Source organism: Dama dama, chromosome 22 (genome assembly GCF_033118175.1).
Source record: "Dama dama isolate Ldn47 chromosome 22, ASM3311817v1, whole genome shotgun sequence".
Lineage (NCBI taxonomy): Eukaryota > Metazoa > Chordata > Mammalia > Artiodactyla > Cervidae > Dama > Dama dama.
In genome coordinates this window covers 23307075-23332721 of record NC_083702.1, presented here as the reverse complement: position 1 = coordinate 23332721, position 25647 = coordinate 23307075, and the positions used below count along the sequence as shown (strand labels likewise).

Genomic DNA, 25647 nt, shown 5'->3' with positions numbered 1-25647 from the left:
TAGGGAATCAGAATCTGTTTTTATATGCCTAGAGTTATAAACATTTGTATCAAAATATTTACAATTATAGTATATGAAATATCAATCTATTAAAGAAGAAGCCAAATACAGTACTAGAACAACCCACCAATGTAATGCAAATTACATGAGACATAAATGGCACAGAAACAAAGTAAAAGGCCAGGGAATACATGGTTCACTCCAGTCATAGTTTAACTTTTTAACACAATGGTAGTGTCTCTTTTGGATATATCTGGTATGCAAGACTGCCTCTGAACTGGAGACAGCCTTCTATAGTCATATGATCACTAAATCATAATTAAAAAGTTCATCATCCCACAGTTTTTTGCTTTCCAACCCATTTACCCTTAGTCCAGATAATTTGGTGGCCCACCCTCCACATTCCCCTAACCAGAATAAACATAAAGAAATAAACTTAGTAATAATCCTTTTATATAAATACCAGCAATTGTGGCATAACAGCTCCCCAAAAGGAAAACTATATAAGAAATGGAATGAAGGGGGAGCTAGAAGAAGAAAAGTAGGCAAGATGTCTCAGATTCTCCCTAGGGTAGGTCTTCTCAAATTGATAAAGGAAGTGTCTTCCACCAAAACAAACAAATAAACCCTTTAGCCAGAATCTGAGATGGCTTAAAAATAGCTGCGCCAGGCCAGAGCAATGACTGCTTAACCAGGATTACCATACTAATACCATACTTCTAAGTCCTACAAAGAAACACTCTTGTGGCAACAGAGAAGCTCAATGACCATCGGACTTGGCACCACAAGAGTTTTAGGGGTTTTTGCTTTTCCCTTAAAATATCTGCCCATCACCTATATTTTTATTTCTCTCACAGAAATTTTCTTATTTTCCTGTAAGTACAGACACTCTGTTCTTACTGTGACTGAAATCTAGTATGCTTAATACTTGACAATTGTATAGCACCTTTCACCCAAGGATGTATGGTTTGGTTTGCATGTGTTTTAAGAAGCTTCCAAAATTGCCTTGACTCATCCGTATTGTGGGACAGGCAGGACTTCTGAAAGGCGACCCCTTCAGCTCATTTCAAAGCTAGAGCTATCTCTGAGCCCAGGAGCCCTGATCTCCAACTTGGCTAATTAGATAAAACTTCCTCAAAAGGGTATAATTTAGGGAGAGAGTAACAGATTGAGTTGCAAGGATCTATGTCCATCTCTCTCACGTCTTATACTTAAATACTGATTGCACAGAGAGAGGTTCCTAATAACATAACCCTAATATAATCCCGTTGTAAGACTGCCCCCTTTTCCCATAATTTGCGTGGTGCTCCCACCGCTGAATTGGTTGTTAGTAGCTTTACAGAAATTCCAGAATGCTGCCGTGGCTTTAAGCGAGAGACCAAGCAAAGTCCATGGCAAGAGGTCTCCACAAGGGACAGCTGTGTGAGGCCTGGTCTGGGTTCTGACCACGCCCCAGGCTTTCCACTGTGAAAATTTCTTTCTCAGTTTAGCTAAGCCACCAACTTGGCCTTAATCACTATGTCTCTTCTTCCCATTTTGTCACAAATACCAGAGAGTTAAATCTCTGTTTAACAAAGAGGGATCGTGGCACAGTGGCCAAAGTCCTCCCTCGAGCCCTTCACATGGTGATGTTTTGCTTTGGGTCAGAAAGGCGGGATGGCTTCCAGGCTCGGCTTATTCCAATATCTGCCCTGGCCGGAACTTGTACCGCTGTGTTAACTGGGTGCAGTGGGTCTGAAGACTGAATTCACCCTCGGAAGTGGAGCCAGTGATGTGGCAGCTGCTGGGGCCCCAGGCGGTGTGTGTAACGGAGAACAGCTGGAGGCCAAGCCCAGTGGCCGGAGGGAGGCCCCCTGGCCCACATCCAGGGAGCACCCGTCCCAGGCAACGGCTTTCTCCCAGGGCAGGGGCTGGACAGTACAGGACCCCCTTCATCATGTTTGGATTTCAGCCCCTCCCCCCTTTCATCCCCTCCCCCCCTTCCCTCTCCTGGTTTTTCCTGCTTAGCAACTTCCACTCCCCTCCCAGATTCAAGGGCTCCCTCCTCCCCACCCCCCAGTTCCCCAGTAAATGTGTTCAGCCTTATTTCTTTCTCAGGACCAGATAAAGGATGCCGATGATGAAGCTGAAGCAGAAGCAGATCCAGGTCAGGATGAAGGAATAGCCGTGGTGACTCTCCGAATAATGGTTTTTAGAGCTGTTGGCATAGTGATGAGTGTAGATGGAGGCCCCCACCATGACGCACAGCCCTGCAGTGGGGAGAAGTGATTCACTGTTGGTTTGATTTCTTAACATTCAAAGCGAGAAAAAGATTTATAACTTTAGAAAGATCCTATGTTCCTCATGGGTGATGGGAAAATGAAATCTGAAATTTGGCCCCCAGCGGTAGTTCTGTTGATGGCCCCGAACCAGGCTTGATGGTTATGTTGCTGCACCACTGGTGTTCGAGTTCTCACACCTGCACTGGTTTGTGTGGCTGTGAAGTAAAACCCAGCTTCTCTGGTCTTCCCCCCTCCTTTCCACTGGCTTTCCCACCTAGACCCCAGCACACAAGGACAGGCTGCCCTGGGGGGATGCAAAAGAACACACCTTCCATCAAACTGTGTATATTGGGAGAGAGGGAATGGCCATCAGCAAGCTCATCTATCTAAGGACTCCCACATCCCCTGCCCCTCCAACTATCTTGTATACAAGCTCTGGCTTCCCAGGTAGCTCAGTGGTAAAGAATCCACCTGCCGATGCAGGAGACACAGGTTCAATCTTTGGGTCAAGAAGATCCCCTGGAGGAGGAGATGGCAACCCACTCCAGTACTCTTGCCTGGAAAATCCCATGGACAGAGCAGCCTGGCGGGCTACAGCCCATGCGGTCACAGAGTCGGACAAGACTGAGCACGAAACCATACAAGCGCTACAGCTGGGCAGACCCCGGCTACTTGGTATCTGCCCAGGAGCCCCAGGTTTAAACAGTGAAGCCAATGAGGGTTCTTATTTCAAGTAGCTATCAGGGGTTCTCCCCAAGAGCACAAATGACCAAGCCAGTAAACTGTACGAGGCAGTTTCACTGCCCCTAGTGCTCAGCTGTTTAAGCCACTGAGAGCCCCCAGGGTGAGATCTACAGGAAAGCTTTTTCTGAGTAAGCTGACACTCACAGCACACCAGCATGGTGGCCCCGGAGAGGAAGAAGCGGTTGCCTTTCTCCATGGTGAAGAGCTGGAACACGAAGACCACGAGGGAGATGACGGAGAATATGATAGACAGGATCATGAAGGCCTGCACGGCCTTGAGGGCATCTGTGGACAGAAGGCAGAGGGAGTGAGGACGTCAGGCCACCCAGTCCCCAAGGAGCTGGCCATTTCCTCAAGGGCACTGGGTACAATATCTTTGCACGTACCTTCACCCGCGTAGGCAAGGGTGTCAGCACAGCCACCGATGGTACAGTTTTTCCAGAGACCTACTGATCCCGCTCCCGAATCTGCCACCACCCAGACCTGAAACCAAAAAGACATAAAGGAACTCTTCTCAGTACTCCTGTTAGGTGGGAAAAGAATCTGAAAAAGAGTGGATATATGCATATGTATAACTGATTCGCTTTGCTATGCAGCAGAAACTAACACAACATGGTAAATCAGTTACAGTCCAATACAAATTTTAAAAAAATTTTTAAAATTGTTTAAAAACTAACTCCCTGGCTTGAAAGAAAAAGAAACAACCATCAGTTTGTGTCTGGACTAAATCTTATGCAAGATGCCATGTTTAGCTATAAGTGGGGCTAAGAAGCTCATCTCTAGGTGGAAATAATGTCTTGCTAAAACTGAAGTCACAGAGGTCCCAAGAAAAAATGAGAGAGAAGAATGTATGACCGAGGAGAAGTTACCTCACTCTCTGGACTTCACATCTCTCATTACTGAAAAAGTAAAGACGTAATTCAACCATTGGGGTTTTTTTTTTTTTTTTTTTTTTTTTTTTTTAAATCATTCTAAGGCTCTAAGAAACAGAAACCCTGCATGAGGAAATTGATTTTAAAGATGTGCAATTCATACACCCTACCAAGATTGTTTCCAATAAAGGGCCTGGCAAAGAAGGTGAAAAAAGTTAAGGAAAAATGTTCAACTGGAAAAAAAGTAAGAAACGTAACGGCAGCAAAGAAAACAGTCTTGAGACGGGGAGATCAATAAGCCACTTTCATCTAAATAGAAGGATAAACCTTGATTATCACAACATGAAAAGTAATTTCATAATAACATAGTCCAGTCAGAGCTTTCCGGTGGGGGCAGCTGAAAGTAGAAAAAACGACCAAAATGTATTCACCGAGGCTCACCACGGTGCCAGCACCCCCTCCTTCCAGGCCCAAGAGAAACAGTTATCCTTCTGGGATGAAAGACAAACACCCAGCCCTGTCTACACAGAGTGTCTGTTCAAATGCGAGTTACTGGAAAAGCAGGGCCAGGATGTCCAGTCGCCTGCCTGCTCTTGATTTAATAAACAGCTGTGAGTTCAGCCCCATGTTAGAGGCTGATAATTCAGATTTCAGCACGGGGCATCCACTAAAATAGTTTGAAGCCATTTATTGGACCTGGTAAACTGAGAGACTTGGTATGTGGGGGTGTGTACAGAACAGAACTGCTAAATCCAAGTTTGGAGGAGTCCACACGGCGAGGGGTAGGTCATCACAGTGATGTTTCATTGAATCTTGCTTATAATCGTACCCACCAATGTTGGCAAAACTCTTCTCTCTGAAATTTAAAACTCACTATCCTTCAACTGTAACAGGGACCCACAGAGATTCTGGGGTCATATCTGTTTATCTAGCGATGCATGGCCTTGGTCTTTATTTCCAAGGAGTTGTCTTGGATTTGTTTTTGTTTTTTTCTGAGAAAAGCACAATAAAAGCATACTGGACTCTGCAAACTACCACTAGAGGTCAGAGTAGCCCCAGATTCAGACAGAAGAGCCTATGGCTTACTCTGTATTTTTAGTTTGTATTTTTTTGTTGTTGTTAATTCAGGCAAATGAAGTTAATCTTGCATAATTCCACTCTCACATGCTACTCTCTGCTCAGAACTTGTATTTGTTGGTCAGAACACCAAAGTATCTCATCATCTCACCCCCATTTCTCCTTCTAATCAAGGATCCCAGAAGGAAGTTTGGCCTGCCACATGGTGTCTTCATTTTGTCCTGAACAAAGCCTGTCCCTCCCACCTGTACTCCCTTGCTGGGCATACCTCCTGGAATGCTTCCCAAGTTCCTTTCACTCTGCATCTCTAGCAGAAAGAAACCCCACCCATCCAGCCATCCTCCACGCTCTACCTTCCCTGAGAAGCCTCACTGTATTCTCCAACCTGGCGAGATCATTCATTCAGACACTTGTTATTAATATTTAGTTGTTTGAAGTGCAAGTGTGTGTTTAATTTTTTCCACGACTAAGCTGTAAATTCACAATGGCTTAAACATCTTTTGTAGCACTTTGTGTAAATATTCAAATAACTTCCAAATGAATGAATGAACAGAAAAGAACAGGACTCACGTTGGCAATGGTAGACACAAATAGCATGATGACGGTGGCGATGTGGACCACGAAGATACTCGCCAGTAACACCAACATCTTGGCTTTTCGGTGGCTTGAGGGTGAAGAGAGCCCTGAAAAGAAAGGAGAGCACGAAAGGAAAAGGAGAGGTTACTCTCTCATTCAATGCATTATTTCAGCTTTCCCACATGGGTGGGTTCTCTGCTAAAACCAAGAGGAGTTGCAGTAAAAAATCATCATGATTCCATAAATTCCTGCCAACACCTAATTAGTTAGCCCAGTTCCCCAAGTGCCTGTTCATCTGTTTATGTAGATCTAAACAGAAAGAAAATTCTACCTCGGGTATTTATATATTCATCCCTCTAATACAGCCTGTTTCAAAACAAGAAAAATTTTATGGTAACTGTTATTATTTTGTTTGCATTGTACAGGTCAAAAGTAGGATTTTTGGTTTTTAAAAGGCCTTTCACAGCTGTCATTTCCAGGTCTCTACGCAACAATGTCATATAAATTTCCATTTTCCATTAGGGAAGTTGTCCACACTTCTATCAAACTGCTCACCCAGCGATTTTAATTGAAATGGATGCCTTCCTAAGACTGGCAGCTATTACTCAATGCCCAGAGACCAAATGGGCTACTAATCTGATCCCGTATGAAATATAAAATGTGAGAGCCACAACTTCCACTATAATAATGCTGTTGAATATTCAATAATTATAACAACCCAATTACAGTTTAATGGTCTGATCACCTACCAATGGAATATTTTAAGACTTGTGTTGCACCTGAGTCTTTGGGCTACATCATGGTAGGGACTCTGCTTTTGGTCTGGGGGCAGAGGGTTATATTTCCTACGACTCAATATGACACGTCTGGGGGCTGGTTGCAGCGGGAGGGACCAAATGTGCCTTCAGCTTGTGTGTGACATTTACCCAAACACCAATCCTTCTGGACTCAGTACAGCCCATCAGCAGATGCACCCATCACACGGTGGATGGGAGGATGGGAACTAGCAGATTAAGAATGTGCATGGGTAAATGGAAGCATTCAGTCATCATCTCAGCAGAGGTGATGAGGGGAGCCCATGGATCATCAAACCTAGAACATAAAAGGAAGTGTGAAGGATGCATGAGGGGGCAGCTATTCTGATTGATGTCAGTGGCAGGAATGCTTTGTCACACCCAAGACAGTTACCAGGTGGTGCAGGCTTGCTGGAACTTCAGAAGGAAAGGGCTCAGGTTACTCACACCCTCGGGAGGGTAGACGTGTGGCTGTCCCCTCCCAGGGAGGAGATGGCTATGCACACCCAGTAACTGTGTCCCACTTCTCTCTCTCTCCCTCCACCTCGTTTAATTAAAGCTTTGAGTTTGAGTCCCTTCCACTTCAGACAGGGTACTTATTGGAGAGCCTGGATGTAAACATTCCAACACTTCCAGTGTTTTTGATCTTTCCCTTTCCTCATCAGGCACTCCAAATCCAGAATGATCTACTGTACCCTGGTGGGGGGAGGGAGGAGGTTGCTGTTGACAAGCCAAGAATGAAAGGCAGACATGGGCCTCCACTGCCCACCCTGATCCATTCCAACCACTCCCTCCCTCCTTCGCCATCTAAGCACTTCCCTACCACCCAGACTCTTTCTGTAGAAATTTCTCCAATTGTGAATGATCAAAATGATGATGTTGACTGCTCGGCTTCAGGGCAGAGCTTAGAGCTTTTGTGCCTGTTATTTAATCTCCCCATACATTCCAGTGCATTTTTGCTTTTCTCAGATCCTTGCACACCTCCTCAATCACACCTCCTCAATTTTCTGCTTGACTTTAATGCACAGTGAAAAGAGATTTTTGAATTAGACAGAGGCTGAGTTAGAGTCACATACAGTTGTTTGACCTTCTGGTCTCAGTTCCCTCCTATGGAAGGTGGGGGCTGCAATGCTCACAGTACAGTGTTACATTTAATCCTAGATGGAGAACTCCCAACACAGTGCTTGGCGCTTGGCAGACACTAATGGGGCTGTGGTTATTAGTATTACTATTACTGTTATTGCTATTATATGAAACTGAGCAGCAACCGAGTCATCCGTTCACCAGGCCGCCCCATGTGAAGCAATAGGATACTGGCTATCCAGTTCACAGGGCCATGTGAATAAAGTCATTTTGGTCCTCTTAGAAATTATCTCTACATCTAATCCTTGCGCCTTGCAGGGAGGACCACTAGGGACCACCCGTGGGGATGAAGAGGAGAAACTGACTCTTCTCATCCCTGTGTTGGTCACCCTCCCGACTCCCCCCAGACTCACACCATCACTAGATCCTGATCTCACCCCTCACGGGGAAGGGAACAGGCCTGAATTCATTCTCTGAATGCAGGGAATTAAAACATTATATAACGAGATTGTGCTTAATCCTCCTTGGGCTGTAGAAATGACTTTTTTTTTTTTTCTTTGCTTTTAATTGACAAACATCCTCCTCCTAATAGGGGTTGAGGGGCCAGAGATGGAAAACAATACACCAAGCAAAGCCTCTTAAATGAGGTCAAGGAGAATGTTAGGAGTTTCCTCTCTGACACACTGTTGGGGATCCAGCAGAATTCTCTGTCTCCTTAGATTGCTCTGTAACCCTCTGATGTTGAGCCTGATTCTTTTCGCCCCGCTCACACTCTCCATTTTGATCATTTGAACACTCATGCTCTCCAAATACCCTGCTCATCCAGCTTGGCTAGTCTACTGCCTCCCCACCACCACCATCACTCCACATACACGAGTTCCTGCCCACCAGTTCTCACTTCTTACTAAACCACAGCGCCACCTGATCACTATTCCCTGTGAGGTTCAGACAGGAGAGGGTGAGGGGATCAAGCAAGATAGCAATTTTCTTTCAGGGTATTTAGATATCTGTAATCGCACCATGGTTTTTCCAGTAGTCACGTATGGATGTGAGAGTTGGAATGTAAAGAAAGCTGAACGCTGAAGAATTGATGCTTTTGAACTGGGGTCTTGGAGAAGATTCTTGAGAGTCCCTTGGACAGCAAGGAGATCAAACCAGTCAAACTTAAAGAAAATCAGTCCTGAATATTCATTGGAAGGACTGATGCTGAAGCTGAAGTTCCAATACTTTGGCCACCTGATGCGAAGAACTGACTCATTGGAAAAGACCCTGATGCTGGGACCAATCGAAGGCAGAAGGAGAAGGGGATGACAGAGGATGAGATGGTTAGATGTTATCACCGACTCAATGGACATGAGTTTGAGCAAGCTCCAGGAGTTGGTGACGGACAGGGAAGCCTGGCGCGCTGCAGTCCATGGGGTCGCAAAGAGTCAGACATGACTGAGAGACTGAACTGAGCTGAATCATGCTGTATCTTTCCACCAAAAAAAGGAGCAAAATGCTTTGCATTAGCAAGTGTTCTTAGTGCACAGAACACACAATTTTATCTGCTTTTGGCTGATGTATCCAGCCAGAAGTAGAACCTGTTTATTGGAGCTATCACATAACACAGGTAGTAGCTTCTCCATCTTTTCATTGCCTGAAATTTGTCAGGTTTTATTGGGATCATCCATTGTCAGCTTAGAAGGGCTTTCTTGAATTTCAGTAGCCCTCCCCAACACATTTGAAAGCAGAATGAACTATCTTCTTAAATGTCTGTCCCTATACTACAGGTTGCCCCCTCTCCCAGCAGAGAAATCCTGAGATGGGAAGATGGGAGGTAATTCTTGAGATCTTTAGGGACCAGCATGTCTGTGTGTGCTCAGTCGTGTCTGACTCTTTGCAATTCTATAGACTGTGGCCCGCAAGGCTCCTCTGTCCATGGGAATTCTCCAGGCAAGAATACTGAAATGGGTTGCCCTTTCCTCCTCCAGGGGATCTTCCCGACCAGGGAATGGAACTCTTGCATCTCCTGCATTGGCAGGTGGATTCTTTACCACTGCGCCACCTGGGAAGCCCATGTACTTAAACAGGTGAGTGGGGACCTACCAAATTCGAGAGCAGTTTGGGTAGAAATAAAAGAGGACCCGGTGCTCTTGAGACATCTACCCACCCATCACATGCAGGGCCACTTTCTGAGAGCGTCATTCCCTGCCCTCGTGTGAATCTTGCTTCATATAAAAGTACTGAAAAGAGACCATTTCTGAGCATTTATATCTTTGAAAGTATTGGCTCCTACAACTTTCCATCATGGCAATAGGTTTCACTAAAGCTGTCATTGATTTCTCTCTCTGACCTCTTCAAAAGGCTACGGACGCATCTGAGTGTCATTCTATTGGTGACAACAATTGAACAATACTCATAAAACATAACTGTTCTTGAGTAATAATTATCAAAGATTATAACTGTACATTTAGAAATTAAAGGATTGTAATTTTATAGCATTTGAAATGAAACATTTTAGGGAGGTTCAAGAGGGAGGGGACATATGTATACCTATGGCTGATTCATGTTGATGCATGGCAGAAACGAACACAATATTATAAAGCAATTATCCTTCAATTAAAAATAAATAAATTTTTTAGAATGAAAAAGAATGCTATTTACGGCCCTCTCCAGTGGAAAGCAGACACTTTGTCCTAGCTGGGGGGCTCCAACCAGACTGCAACGGAAAACAGCATGGCATTTCTGAAGATCTAAGAGACACACCTGCCCCCTCATAGAGCATGGACGCTCAGGGCAGTCCCAAGGCTCGTTGTGTTACTGTTGGGGCTTCCATAACAACGTTATTTGTGGTGCTTGGAGTTGGACCCAGGCCACCAGAGCTACTGAATCCACAGCATTCTCAGGGGATAGGATGTCCACTGACTGTTCTATGCAGGGTGCCAGGAACAGGTCTCCCCTCTGGAAGCTGGGTAGGATCCCCTCTTTACCCTCATCCACCCAACAGACACGGAACAGGGTTGGTCAGGACTCCATGGGGCTGGGTGGGAAATTGAGAAAAGTCTTGGAGGCATGAATGCTGACTCTAGCAGAGAAGTGACTGTCAAGAAAAATGGAGGTTAACCACTTAGAGCTGCAGACAGGCTCTCGTTATTCCTCTCCGGTTCCTCTCTCTGCCCTAATCGACAGGCCCGCCAGTTCTCTTTCCTCCACCGCCATCCTTGTTTCTGACCACACTTCCCCTTTCCTTCCCACATGGCTCAGACCACACTAGGGCAGCGGTCTCTTTACACTCCTGTCCTGATACAAGCCTCACAGCCACTGACCATTCCAGATCTGGATGAAGATCTTTGCTAATGGGACTTTCATTGCAGTTAGTGACACTGAACCTGAAGATGATGCTTGCTGGTGACTGGAGCTGTAAATGCCCAACTGATGTGGGGGAAGGGCTGACGGCCCTCTCTAGCTGGCTCCATCCACTTCAATATTTATTGGTTTCTCATCTCCTCCCACAAAATGAAAGAATCAAAAGAACAAAGCCCTGAGACTGCCTTCTATTGCCTCTTCACCCTTTGCAGGCAACCTAACACTTTTAGGGTGGTCTGACCCTGAGAAGGGCTTCCCTTGTGATGCAGTGGCAAAGAATCTGCCTGCAGAGCAGGAAACACAAGAGATGTGGGTTCGATCCCTGGGTCAGGAAGATCCCCTGGAGGAGGGCATGGCAACCCACTCCAGTATTCTTGTCTAGAGAACTCCGTGGACAGAGGAGCCTGGTGGGCTACGGTCCATAGGGTCACACAGAGTTGGACATGACTGAAATGACTTAGCACACATGCTCAACCATGAGAAATTAATCAGATCTCTGTGGACACCTTTCCTTTTCTGATGGGTAACTCATAGCAGAGACATTGAGAATCGATTTCTAGACAGACAGTCGAGATGTTGGTAATTTGACTCCATGATCACTAAGCCAGGAGTCAGATTGCTGACTGATAACTTCTTCTAAACCCTGGAGTCTGTGTGTTTATTGAGCAGCCACCACAGTTTGGGGGAAGCAGGGCCTTTGAGTGGTCTGAGGAACAGTAATGGGGAGCCATACAACAGAACAGAGCCCCCAAGACCCACTTCTCCAGCAAAGGATGTGATGGAAATCCTGGGCTTGAGTCACTGAAGAACTAGCCAGAGACTGGGGGTGTCACAAGATCAGAAACAGTGAGTTGGGGGCTTGTGTGAGTGATGGGAGTGGGGGGTCCCACAGAGCTCAAATGTCTGTGATTCACTCGGAGTGGGCGAGAGTCTCCCAGACAAAGGCAAAGTGGAAGCATCCTCAACCAGATGGCACAACATAACTTCCTGAGAAGCACGTGGATCTGTCTCAAGAGCCAGAAGACAGTTTAGTCATTTCTCCAGCAGCCAAGACAGCCCAGACTTTTCTGGGGAGACAGGAGCAATAGTGACCAGCTGCCAAAGTCCGCATTGCTCCTTCCTCTCATCCCAGTTTTACAGCCTAAAATAACACAATCAGGTCATGCGTTCTTCCTCCAATACTTACCTCCTATGCATTCTTACTTTCCACTCCCACTGTCATTGTCCAGCTCTGGACCACCCGCCTCTCCCACCCGCCTCTTCTGATCCTCCCTCTTAAGTATATCCTCAGTACCACTGGGTTATCTGACCAAGTCACTCCTCTTCTCAGATGCTCCAAACACACAACCACCCCACCACCAATCAGGAAAGAGGCTCCACACTGGCCCTGGGAATCCTAGGAATTTTAAATCCTAGGATTAAAAACAGATTTTTTTAAAAAGGTCTATTTTTATAACCTTCCTCCAGTTAACTATCACATTGTTTTCAAGGAAGTTTAAATTCTGCCTCCTCTAGGAAGACTTCCCTGATACAGAGGTCAAAAGTAGTCACTTTTCTCCTGTTATTAAAATCATTAGTGGTAGCCCACCTGGTAACAGAATTATTTGCGGAAATGTTTGGCTCCCCAGCCCCCAAGATTCTAAGTTTCTGAAAAGAGAATCTTGTCTATGACATGTGCCAAGTATCTGTTCAGCCAGCAAATAAATGAATCAAGAAAGGACATATTTTCTTCCCTGTAGAAAAACAATGTCGAGGTAACTGAAGACTTCATAATAAACAACAGAATTCTTGAGAGAAAATGATCCCCCCCCCCTTTTTTTATCTAGGTGAATTTTAGTCCTGTGTTATTTTTAGAAATTATTTCTGTACCCTGATGCTGGGAAATATTGAAGGCAGGAGGAGAAACAGATAACAAAGGATGAGATGGTTGGATGGCATCACCAACTCAATGGACATAAGTATGAGCAAACTCTAGGAGACAATGAAGGACAGGGAAGCCTGGTGAGCTACAGTCCATGGGGTTGCAAAGGGTCAGACACAACTTAGAGACTGAACAACATATGTATTGAACATCTTACTATATGCAAACTCTAGGAATATTTTCTGAGTGTCTTTGATGTTTGAATATGCAAGGTTATATGTGTGTTTGTTCCCTCTTATTCAAGAAGAAACAGGTAAATGCAAAGAAAAAAATGTTAAACTTCTAAATACTATTTTATCTACAGATTTAACTTTTCTATCTACTTCTTTCAATTACAGAAACGCTGGACTTTAAAATCCCTCCCCAGAGCATGAAACTCATCTACAAATCTATAACCAGGAACTACCTAAATCATGCTTAAACTTCTCCAGTCACAGATAACTGACTATCTACAAAAACTTCCCCACTCTTTCATCAGAAAGGTCCTGACAATGTATTAGAGGCGGCTCTTGGCAATGACTACCTCCATCTTACTTCTGCGTTTTGTCTAATGCTTCCTTAACAGCATTTTTCTAAAGTGGTCACTTCGCCAGCAGAACTTCCAGGTTATCAGAATATTAGCCAGAGATCCCCCCAATCTCAAGTAAATCATAACACAGTCCTGAGATGACCCGACTGCCGGATAGACTCTGTCTTTTTGTCCATTGATGCTTTCAGTGAAATTCCCATCTCCTCTGGATAACTGCAGACTTTGAAGAATGCTTTCTCAGATCGAGACACAAGGCTTTCTCCAAGGCACAAGATGAAAGGCAGAGCCACTCCCAGTCGTATGATCTCCATGGGCCAGCCCACATCTGCCCATCCTCCTTGGCGTCACACCCAAAACTGCAGCTGTGCCTCTCCTAGGAACACGGTGCAGGGTGGTGGCACTGATGCCTTTCTGTCTTCTGCGCGTCGGGATCATTTTGCTTTTGTTTGGTTTGTTTTGATGTGTTTGTTTCCCACTGAGGATCTTGTGGGTTGGCAAAATGAATATCCACTGAACGCAAAAGCAGAAGAGGAAATACTGTCTTTGGGGAGCAGCCGTAGAAGATGTATCCGCAGGAGGAAAAGGCTGGGATTAAAGACAGGCTCGGTGAATGAGACCTTGGATGAGGTTTTCTGACCATTGTTCTTGTTGTTTTATATCAAGTGTACTTTTCCATTCTAAATATTGTTTTTACGTGAGGGTGGGGAAGGGGGGGCATTAATTTCCCCGTGGGAAACACGTGGAGAAAAAGAATCCTAAAGCACCATCTCCTCCTGTGTCTGGATGCCTGGATGTTTGGTGTGGCAAGAAAGAACTTTGGGCTGTAATTCACTGCGTACACTCATACTGGGGTCTGTTTTTTTAAAATGCGGGGCAGTTTTTTATGACCAGGAGAAACGTCAGCAGTCAAGCAGCAAAAGCAACAGGAATCTACATGATCCAAAGAAAACAACTTTTTTTTTTTTTTTCATCGTCCTGGGGGTGAGGGAACTGCACCTCCCAACTGTGAACAGGGTTTACTATAGAAAGGGTGGTGCTTATCTGGCCCTGGTGTAGACGGGCACGATTCTCACATAGTTAGGGATAAGGAACTGGGGGTGTGGGTACTGGGACAAGCATGTTATTTAAGGGGAACCAAAAGCAAGAAAGAAAAAGAGCACCTCTTTGAAAACGAAATTCTCATAAAAAATTCTGACTCTGCTGACTTTGGGAAAATGATATATCTTCTCTGGACAGTAGCTCCTGGAGAGACAGAGTACTGAGTAGTAAAAAAAAAAAAAAAAAAGCTTGAATTTGGGGGCGACTCCTGACTGCACCCCTTTTAGAAAAACGTTCAGGTTTGATGGGTATAGTTGGCACACAAAATTGTCAGCTATTTCAAGCATACATTGTGGTGACCCCAGCCCCTTTTAACGCTCATCTGCACACCTCACAGCCTTAAGCGTGAGGATCGAAGGGCTCATGACTGATACACAGCAAAGGCTGCACGGCTGCTGGTTATTCTTTTTGTTCCTTTATGGATAAGAAGCAACTTAGCCCAGTGAAATGCGCTTGAAACTTCTCAGGCAGAATCCGAGGGCCAGCCACTCTGCTAAACGCAAACAAGCAACTTGAATCTTGTTTTGGCAAATGTTCCCAGAGAGAATAATCTCTCTCTCTCTCTCTCTCTCTCGCTCTCTCTCTCTCGCTCGCTCGCTCTGGTTTCCCCTTGTCCTCTTTTGTGTCCGGGGAGGGGCTGGGGCTGGGTGACATCTGCCAAGGCCAAGGCCAGACCTGGGTGGGGTGACAGAGGCCAGCCCCCGCCTCCAGACCGCAGCTGGTCAGGCCATCAGGCGATGTCCCCAGGGCAAGGATGGAACCTTCGCTGTCTTCTGCTGCTGACAAAAGCAGAGTGTTCTGGCGCAGAACGTCTCTGAGGGAGAGACTGCCAAGATAATAACTAGGGTTCTGGAAGAAACTCAAGGTGTGGCCCAGTCTGGGTGGGGGGTGGGGGGCGCCTGGGTGGGTCTGACAGTAGGTGGCGGCAACAGGCTTCAACCAGCAACAGGCTTCAACCAGCAGGCTGCAGTCTGGGAGGTAGTGGGGGCCCCAGGGACAGACGCGGGTGCAGCCAGGGGCGCCCCGGTGCCTGGCGCGGGCTGTGGGCTTTGTGGCTCTTTCTGCAGGCAGTTGGTTATTTAGAGGCTTAGCAGAGTTGAAGTTACTCGGTCCAGTTCCTTGACAAAAGTGGGAAAACGGGTCCCCAGGGTGAAAGCAGAATCGGGATGAAGCCCACTCCCTCACATCTTCCGGGCCAGGCTTTCCCCACTGCAGCACAGCTTCTCTCTCCTACTTCTGGCAGAATTCTAGAACTTCTACCGGATCTATTGCTTCATTCTGTTTCTCCAACCCCTCCTAGTTAATCAGAGGGTCAGCACAGACTCTCCAAAGTGATGCCACTGGAAAAAACAAAGGGTCTTTGGAGGGTCACTGCTTCTTCCTACTGAGTTGCTGAGAAGGTCCACCAGCAGAACCAGCCCAGGCTGAAACAGCCCACCCCGCCGGCACTGCTGGCCCCAGAGGAGCTTCAAACATTCCACCCTGGCCCCCACCCACAGCACAAGGCCCCCTCCCCAGCAGCAAAGCACAAAACAGCCAAGGGAAGCTTGAGGTCTCAGCTTCGCTTAAGTATGGACACTCCTGGCTGGCCTGACCTCTATAACCTCTCCCCAACTCCCGCATCCAGCCTCCCAGGCAGAGTTCTTTGATTATTTGAAAGAAGACATCAAAGTATCAAGGACCTCATTCTGCTGTCAGTCCTGACCTGACCCTTCTGGAAAGGGAAAAAAAAAATGTCCTTAGGGAAAGATGAACACTGCACAAGTAATCCGTAGAAATTCTAACATTGCCTCCTTAACAACAGAAGGTTCTTCATAGCGGGGAAAGAAGGGGTGAGACAAAGAACAAAATTCTTGGCCCCAAGGACTATCCTGACATTGAGGGTGGGTGGTCCCCAAACCAGAGGGGAGGGAGTCAGGGGTCCAGCATCTTCACACTTGTGCCCTCTTCTTTCGCCCTCTCTCTGGCTTCCTCTTTCCAGTTTCTCCCTCTTCTTGTTGTTGTTCAGTCGCTATGTCCAACTCTTTGAGACTCCATGAACTGCAGCACGCCAGGCTTCCCTGTCCTTCACCATTTCCCAGAGTTTGCTCAAACTCAAGTCCATTGAGTCGGTGATGCCACTCAACCATCTCATCCTCTGTTGCCCCCTTTTCTTCATGCCCTCAATCTTTCCCAGCATCAGAATCTTTTCCAATGAGTCAGTTCTTTGAATCAGGTGGCCAAAGTATGGGAGCTTCAGCTTCAGCATCCATCCTTCCAATGAATATTCAGGACTGATTTCCTTTAAGATTGACTGGTTTGATCTCCTTGCAATCCAAGGGACTCTCAAGAGTCCTCCAGCACCACAGTTTGAAAGCATCAATTCTTCTCCCTCTTCTAGGCCTTTCCATTTGCCCCCCTCCCTCAGCCAGCACACAGACCTAAGAAACCCCGGGCAGTCCCCTTGCTCCCCACCCCTTTCCTCCTGGTACCTTCCCTCTCCTCCTCGAAGCCCAGCTCCCCATCCGCTCCCATCCACACCTTTTGGCCACACCCTCCTTGAAAAGAGGGTGAGGCTCCTTTCCCAGAACCACCTTCGCGTCTCTGTCTCTGGAGCCTGGTCTGGGTTCATTGGTGGATCACTTGCTGTCGTCAGTATCCCCACAAAGCTTCACTAACCCAGCACTGCCCAGGTTTCATAAATCAAACTTCTTTCTTTTCATCTGAGTGAATGAGCTGGGTGAATGCTCACTGCAACCCAGCAGTAAAGCCCACGGACACCTGTACCTGAAGAATCTCTAAGCGGATGAAGCAGAGGAGTTCACCTGGGTCCTCCATCCTCCTGTTTCCATGCAGACATGTTACATCATTTCACTTTCCTACCAGTGTTTATGGATTAAACTTGCTGTTAGCATGAGCCATGGGATTTCTCAGAACAGGAACTATCGGATCTTAGAACAAGAGGGTCTCAGAGCCACAAGGGTCCATGGAGACCACCAAGCTCAGTTCCCTCCATCGAGAAGGCAAATGTTCTGCCCACGTCACATGGCAGATTCAGGACAAGATGAAGCCTCTCAAGCCTCCTATTTAGCCAGCTGGCACCTACCGAAGGGTTCCAACCACCAATTTCAACCCAAGCCTCACGTGTTCTCAATTTTAATTACCCCATTGGAAGACAGAATTCATGAAACAGGCTTGGGAAATATGAAAACTGCCACATCCTCGGTAAGGCCAGAGGCACCAGTAGAGCGATCCAATTTAGTTAAAGAGAAATGCCATTTCCACAGCAGAGAAGGAAAGAAAGAAAGTGAAGTCGCTCAGTCATGTCCAACTCTTTGCGACCCCATGGACTGTAGCCCACCAGGCTCCTCTGTTCATGGGATTCTCCAGGCAAGAACAGTGGGGTGGGTTGCCATTACCTTCTCCAGGGGATCTTCCTGACCCAGGGATTGAACCCGGGTGTCCTGCATTGCAGGCAGATGCTTTAACCTCCGAGCCACCAGGGAAGCCCGCAGAGAAGAAAATGTGGACCCAAATGTTGTGTTTAAAATGAAGAGAGAGAAGCAGCAATCCCCACATGGGCTCTGCTTTCATCTTTGTGGTTCAGTGTCTGCGGATCTCCCAATTAAATTGACAGAGATGACTTGTAACTGAAGTGTTACTTAGCGTGGTTTTGAGACATGTGTATATGGCGTATAGGGTATTGGGAATCCAGGCAAACTCCTAATTAGAAGCATATTTCTGCTCCCTTGGTTACTGAATAAGAATCCAGGGTCATCTGGGCAGAACTAAAAGGAGTATGGGAAAAGGGAAGTTTATGGTCAGAAAATTCCAGTTCTACAATACTTAAGGATTATGAGTCCTTTCCAAGGAGCTGGACGTCCAGATTGCCTGCTGGCAAATAGACTGAGGTTATGCTAACTGGCAGCCTGTTGCTGTACTTACCATTACAGGAAGTAACAGTGGCAAGGCGTGGGCTCCATGAACTATGGACCAAGTTAAGGGACCAGCCCCACAGGCCAAGGTAGAAGCCTGTGTTTCTGGCATTGCACTGATTTAACCATGACCTGTGGTAGTCACCAGGTGTCCCTCTGAGCACCTACATCTGAGAGTCCTAGGTGGCTCTGAGCTTTTGTGCTAGGCAGCTATGTATGCGGTCAGTTCAAGAAGAAACCACACACCTTGCTTAGAAAAAAAGAGACCTCAGCATCAGATCACCTGGGTAGGGATGAGTATGTACATAGCCTCAAAGCTTCAGCAATGCTCCCTGCTCTTTCGGAATCTTAGGTAGTCATAATAGTAATAACAGCAGCACAGATCTATCAAGTTTTATCATCAAATACTAAATAAGAGTTGAGTGTTTAGAAGATGAGGAGCACTGGATGGATCAACAGCAACAGCAAAAATGGAATAGATATTTTCAGGACTGGAGAACTCAGAAGAAAGTATAGAAGTTATAGACAAGCCAATTTTGCTGGATCTAAGAAACTCTAGTGATGAGAGTTGTCCAGTGAAGCAGGGTGGGCGTGGAAGTACTCTCTAAGGTGCGAAGTCCCTTCTCTGGAAATTTTAGGGAAGCATAAAACACTCATCCATCCAAGGTGGTGTGAAAATAAGATTTCTGCATATGGCAGGAGAATGAACAGGTTGACCTCCAAGATCTCTACCAAACTCAGTGCACAAATCAAGGATGACATGTAACTATATTTGCCCTGTGCCTTTTTCTGAGGCCGTTTTTCAGATATATTCCCTATCTGATGCCAAGGTGCCTACAGAAAAGCTGTTTTGGTTCATCTCTCAGCCTTGTGAGGCACTGGCTGCTTTCTCTCCACTGGTCCCAGTGGGTCCGGGTACCAGCTGAAACCCCCAGAGCCACGCAGACCAAGCGAAGACGGTCTGCATCCCCAGGGTGGGCTCTATGGGGCTCCTTCCCTCAGTCCCCAGGAGTCTGGATGTCTCTGGGAACTGGACGGGCCAGGTCTGGCCTAGGAGGGGAGCAGGAAGAGAGGAGACAGCCCCAGTCTTTTCTGCGGTCTGTGGAAGGGACGTCTCTTCCCCTCTGAGGCCTGAAGACGTCTCTTCCCTTCTTGGGAGGGAGCCACCCTCTGCCCTGGGATGTGATCTACCCTGGGTTGGTCCCTGAAGGCCTCCTGCCAACTCCCAGGACAGTTTTGTATCCTCGAACAATGTAAAATCCGGGGCGTCCTCAGACCAGGACACCAGACCGGACATCCCGTGGCCCTCCGGCCAGCCCCAAACCCCTGCCCCAGTCCTCAGAGTCTGGAGGGGAATTCAATCCACCCCCAAGGGTGGGAGACAGCAGCAGGGAAAAAAAAACAAACTCCCAGTCCAGTCCTGTCGAACATACATAGCTGAAATCCAGAAAAACCCCCACAGCCAAGAAACTCTCTCACTACTTGTTGGAGGAAGATGGGAAAGTGGGAATAAGAACAGCATTTTTTCAATTGCCCTCAAACTCCAGGCAATAACACACAGCACACTTTTCTCATGCATAAAACTCCAGCGTAAAGTGAGACACCGTACAAAAATAGTCAGATTCAGAATGGTTTACGTGCAAACAGTCGTCAGTGTTTTTCATTTCCTGACTGGTCAAATCTTTCTTACTAGTTGTAGCCTGCACAGACTCAAAGATTTGTTTCTAGCTTCTCAGGATATCATTAATGACAATGGCCTCCCCAATCCATGTCGATGTAATCTAAAAATAATCAACATTTCAAGCAAAGGTGGGAGTCCCCTGCACCTTGAAAAGTTGCCCTTGTACTAACTGAATCATCCCCTGGAGGGCAATTTTAGCAGGCACCTTGCCTGTACCCAGGCAGATTATGTTTGAATCTTCTCTTCCAACGAACCACATTTCTAAAGAAAAAGCCTAATTTCATCAGGCAAGCTGTATCCTGTCATTCTCCTTGTGTTGTGTGTAGAGTGGGGTGGCGGGGCAGGGAGATACACGAGTATCTGTGTTGAAATGGGCCACACCTCAACCAACCAACATGCTAACCTTGAGAAGAAAAAGCAAATAGAAATCACCCTTCTTCCTTTTCCAGATCCTTTCATGATTAACATGAGTGTTTGCATTTGTACAGCCATGTTTTGGAAAGAGTGAGAAGTTAAACGTTCCAAAACAATCACTGCCTACCATGCAGGAGAAAAAAAAAAAAAAAAATCTCACATCTACCTAAGAAATAAAAATTATTTTAACATTTCTGATAGGCTGTCTTTGTGCTCTGCACCGAATTTGGCTGCTTCTGGGATAAAAGCATAAAGCGATGCAGTGTTTTGCTTTATTTTTAATAAGAACAGATGAAGTTCCCCCAACCCCACCCTGCCCTCCAAACCCAACTTTTCCCTTGTCTCTCCCCACCCTCCACATCTGGCCCAGAGAGAGAGCTCTGAAATCCACATCAGGCACCAGGAGCCCCTCCTGTGTTACATTTCAAACACCACTTAAAGAGAGAAAGTTTCCTCTTTCTCCCTCCTTCTCTCCCTCTAACAGTTTTCTTCAAACAAGCCCACCCGCTCTCCTCCTATCCCGTGGAAAGAAAAAAAAACAAACCAAACATTTACACTTAAACAAAAGCGAAATGAACAAGCCAAAGGACAGCCCCGTAAAAGCCACCATGAAAATGAACTGAAAAGCAGATGCAACCCACCCTCACCCCCAAAAGACTGGCAAACAGAGAAACGATTCAAGTCCTGAGCAATTTAAATCACAACAGAGCAATTGACAAAGTCTGGCAAGCAGCCAGAGGTGCTGTCCGGTTTCAAGGTACGTCGGGTTTGCTCCAGAAAGAAAACGCTATCCTCTCGTGTTCCAAAAGTCCCTGCTCCCAGCACACTTTCAGAACAAGAACCCCGTTCCTGCAAGACATAATCACGGCCCAGACGGACCCATGATTGCCCCTACCCCCGGGGTCCCCATCAAACTAGATTTTACTGAACCTTAAGAGTTGTATCAATGCCCACTTTTAGCTAAAAAGCTTGAAGGGCTCAATTCAAGGAGTCCTAGAAAAATAGCCCAGGAAATAAGAAAAAGCTTCAATGATGTCAGAAGGAGGAGAGCAGTGGGAAGCAAGAAAAGTTTTCTGGGCTTCTCGGGCAGTGTCGAGAACTGTCCTACCTGAGGGTCCGGTGACCGACCAAGGTGCCCTGAGTGGCAGTAGCTGGTGGCAGGCGTCCGCTCTCCTGGAGGTTTGTGATCACAGTGAGCAGAGGGCTGGCCTCCCGAGGTTATAAGTTTCCTGAGCTGGTGTGCTGGGGTGTGTGATGGGCGGTTTCTTTTCACTGTGTTTTAAAGGAGTTTCTATGAATCAGTCCGGCTTAAAAAAAAAAAAAATGTGTTGGTAAGCTACGCCCTGCTCAGTTGGCAGTCAGTCAAGACAGGCTGGGAGGGAGCCATCAATTCAGAGAAGCCAGTTTAGGCTCCCTGTGACTCAGACACACAGACCACAGTGGAAAAAGGAGTGACATGGCTTCAAATGAGTAACAGGAGTCACACAAATAGATCTGTTTACCGAAGCCCATTCTTCCTCTCCATAAAGGAGAGTGGGTTGCCGTGGATACAAGTAAAACAGAGTTGATGAGCCCACACTTTTATCTGGTGGGGGCAGAAACAGGGGGACTGAAGTGCTCTGCCCACTGACATCCCAGCTAAGCATCCCACAAGTGTGCTATTATTCCTGTCCCACCAAACGCATCCACAGCTGCTCATGGTCAGGAATGATCAGGTTGACCTCTGATTACTTCCCTGCCTGACCCTGGGCACTGTCCTGAGGATGGGCAGGGGTGAAAAGGGGAACACACCAGGAGACCCCAGAAACCTGCCTCTGAATGATGGGGGCGCTGGCTGAACGGCCCTGTAATTAGGCTCCAGGAATGCCCGGCCGGGCTTCTCACGTTCACAGTAGTCAGGAGGAAGTCGTCTAGTTAAGAACTTTGCTCTCTGATCTCTAAGGAATAATCACCTGGACCTTGCTCCACAATTGAGCGCCTCGTGCGTAATTGTCCCAGCCATCTCCCTGTCCCACTCCTCTCTTGCTCAGCACCAGAGCCGGGAGGGGCCTTTAGAAGTCCTGTCACCCCAAGGCCAGGCATCCACTGGAGCCCAGAGTCCAGCTGCTCTCCACTTAGCTATGTGACTGTATGCCTCTATTTCCTGGGGGGTAAGTGTGGTAGACAGCACTTCTCATGGAGTTATGGTGAGAAATACTCGTAGAGAGCTTATCACATGCTTAGCACCTAATAAGCCCTTCATAAATATTAACTAGAATGAGTATTTTACTGAAGATGGAACCCAGGCCCAGAAAGGTGAAGTAACTGATCCAAGGAGAACAGCAAATTAGCAGGAGCAGCTGAGTCACAAGTCAGCCACACCCAAAGCAACTCCATTTCTGCTGGTCTGTACTGTATCATGACAACTTATTTCAATTTGAACTATTCTTCTAGAGTTTACTGATCCAGCCAGTCTATATATTTGCACATAGCCATGCACTAGCACACTGTTCAGAGCACGGGGTCACAGATGTGAGCAAAGATCTCTGTCATCCTGGAATTTATATTCCATAAAAGAATAGAGTAGGGACTGATGGTTATTCAACTAAATGTTGATGAAACGAGGTGGTAAAATCATAGGTGGATTTTAGTTTCTTCTGGGATGCATTTCTGTATTTTTCAAATCTTCTGCCATGAAGCCACATTACTTTGGTTTTTGAGAAAATATATATTTTTTTAATTTAGGAGGGAATATTTTCTGATGTGATTGATGAAGAAGAAACACAAACGCGCACATACTTACTCCATCACTCATCTGATAATAAAGATGCCTCCTTGAGAAGCCCCTCCCGCAGTGGTTCAGGAGCAGCCTAACTCTAGGGAGCAGGGGTGTCTCATGAAGAGATCTGGAGATTCTCACAGGCTGTAAGGGCAGAATGAAGGCACAGCGTCCCCGAGCTGCAGTTTGCCAGGCCACCCCACCTGCAGGCCTTCCCCCCACAGTTCTGGGGCTTGTCTTTCACCTCCAAGACGTTCTGCCAGTTTCAAACTCTCCCATGCCCCAGCGGCATGTGAAGGGGGGCTGGGTCCAGGAGTAGAGTCCAGGGACGCTGAGGGGTATGTGGTCTGGCTGCATTTTTTTAGAGAGAAATTTGGTGCTGGGGAACAGTCGGGGGGAAATCATCTCCCTCCAGCCTCCCTCTCACAGTAAACAAAGGGAAAAAAATCAGAAACTTGTCTTACGGTGCTGGAGCAGAGGAGTCATTTGGTCCTTTTGGATTCTTGGATTCCCATACTGGGTCTGCAAAGGAGAGGCAGGGGATTGAGAAAGGGGCTCTGGGGACTTCCTCTGTGGTCCAGTGGTTAAGATTCCTCCTTTCACTGCGGGAGGTGTGGGTTCGATCAGGGAACTAAGATCCCACATACCGCAGGGTGCAGCCAGAAAGAAAAAGAAAGGAGTTCTGAGGACAGAACTCAGAAAACAGTTCTAGTTTTCCTCTCCCACCACCTGGAGGTGGGGAGACAGGGGGGTAGGTCAGGGAATGACAGCTGTCCTGCAGTTCAACCTTAAAATGAACCTATGTCATAGCTTCAAGTAGGCCTGGTGAACCTCACATTCCTTTGTACTTTGGGAGACATTCAGAGCTTGGAGAGAAAATGTTAAATGCTTTGACCTCAATACACACATACACACAGTGTTTGTGTAAATACAGTTGTCCTTGGGATCTAGTGAGAAGAGTGGTTCCAGGACCCTAAGGATACCAAAATCTGTGATAGAAAATGGCATTCAGTTCAGTTCAGTTGCTCAGTCATGTCCAACTCTTTGCAACCCCATGGACTGCAGCACGCCAGGTTTCCCTGTCCATCACCAACTCCTGGAACTTGTTCAAACTCATGTCCATCGAGCTGGTGATGCCATCCAACCATCTCATCCTCTGTCATCCCATTCTCATCCTGCCTTCAATCTTTCCCAGCATCAGGGTCTTTTCCAATGTGTCGGTTCTTCTCGTCAGATGGCCAAAGTATTGGAGTTTCAGCTTCAGTATCACCACTTCCTTTAAGAAATGTTGATTTCCCTTAAGATCGACTGGCTTGATCTCCTTGCAGTCCAAATTCTTAAGAGTCTTCTCCAACACCACAGTTCAAAAGCATCAGTTCTTTGGCACTCAGCTTTCTTTATGGTCCAACTCTCATATCCATACCTGACTACTGGAAAAACCATAGCTTTGACTAGACAGATCTTTGTCGACAAAGTAATGTCTCTGCTTTTTAATATGTTGTCTAGGTTTGTCACAGCTTTTCTTACAAGGAGCAAGCATCTTTTAACTTCATGGCTGCAGTCACCATCTGCAGTGATTTTAGAGACCAGAAAGAAAGTCTGTCACTGTTTCCATTGTTTCCCCATCTATTTGCCATGAAGTGGTGGGACCGGATGCTGTGATCTTCAGTTTGAATGTTGAGTTTTTGCATATACTCTATGAACATCTTCACATATACTACAAATCATCTTTAGGTTGCTTATAATACCTATGCTGTGTGCTATGCGATGTCACTTCAGTCATGTCCAACTCTTTGCAACCCTGTAGACTGTAGTATTCCAGGCCCCTCTGTCCATGGGGTTCTCCAGGCCAGAATACTGGAGTGGGTTTCCATGCCCTCCTCCAGGGACTCATCCTGAGCCAGGGATCGAACCTGCATCTCTTCCATCCCCTGCATTGGCAGACAGGTTCAATACCTACTGCAATGTAAATGCTAAGTCAGTCGTTGTAAATACAAGTAAATGCTACCTAAATAGTTGCCAGCAAACAACAAGTTCAAGTTTTGCTTTTGGGGACTTTCTGGAATTTTTCATTTTTCTGAGTATTTTCGATCTGTGGTTGGTTGAATCCATGGAGGCGGAACCCTCAGATACAGATGACCTACGGTGTTTCTAAAAGACAAATGCCAATCGAAGATTTCTGTTGCTGTTCAGTTGCTCATTCGTTTCCGACTCTTCGAGACCCTATGGACTGCAGCATGCCAGGCCTCCCTGTCTAGGGATTTCTAAAGGCTTGTAATTAACCCTTGCCATGTCACTGAACTCTCTTTACAAAATTATCAAGTCCGGGCAGGAAACTGGATCTGTCCCAGCTGAGGCTCCAGCTTACTCTGCCTCTGGATGTGATGAACATAGTCAGCTTGATTCTCTTCCTGGCCGTGAGCTGGACAGCTTTGAGGCTGCAGATGGTAAAGGGGTATAGAACCATGTGGGGCTGAAGGATGCCACTCTGCCTGCCACACAGTTTCAAATCATTCAGGGTGATCTGCCTGCCTGCTCTCAGTTCCCACTTCCCCCACTTGGCTTAGACACATTGGT

At 46.5% G+C, this 25647-nt stretch overlaps 1 protein-coding gene across 1 annotated transcript; it reads right to left on the bottom strand.

Moving 5' to 3' along the window:
• Positions 1 to 21578, bottom strand: EMP1 (epithelial membrane protein 1). Its single transcript, XM_061125049.1, has 5 exons — positions 21421 to 21578; positions 5525 to 5637; positions 3392 to 3488; positions 3150 to 3290; positions 1 to 2249 (listed from the first exon to the last, which is right to left on the bottom strand). Exons 2-5 carry the CDS (start codon positions 5600 to 5602, stop codon positions 2083 to 2085), a joined length of 483 nt encoding a protein of 160 aa, XP_060981032.1. The 5' UTR covers positions 5603 to 5637; positions 21421 to 21578; the 3' UTR covers positions 1 to 2082.
• Positions 21579 to 25647: the final 4069 nt, after the last annotated feature.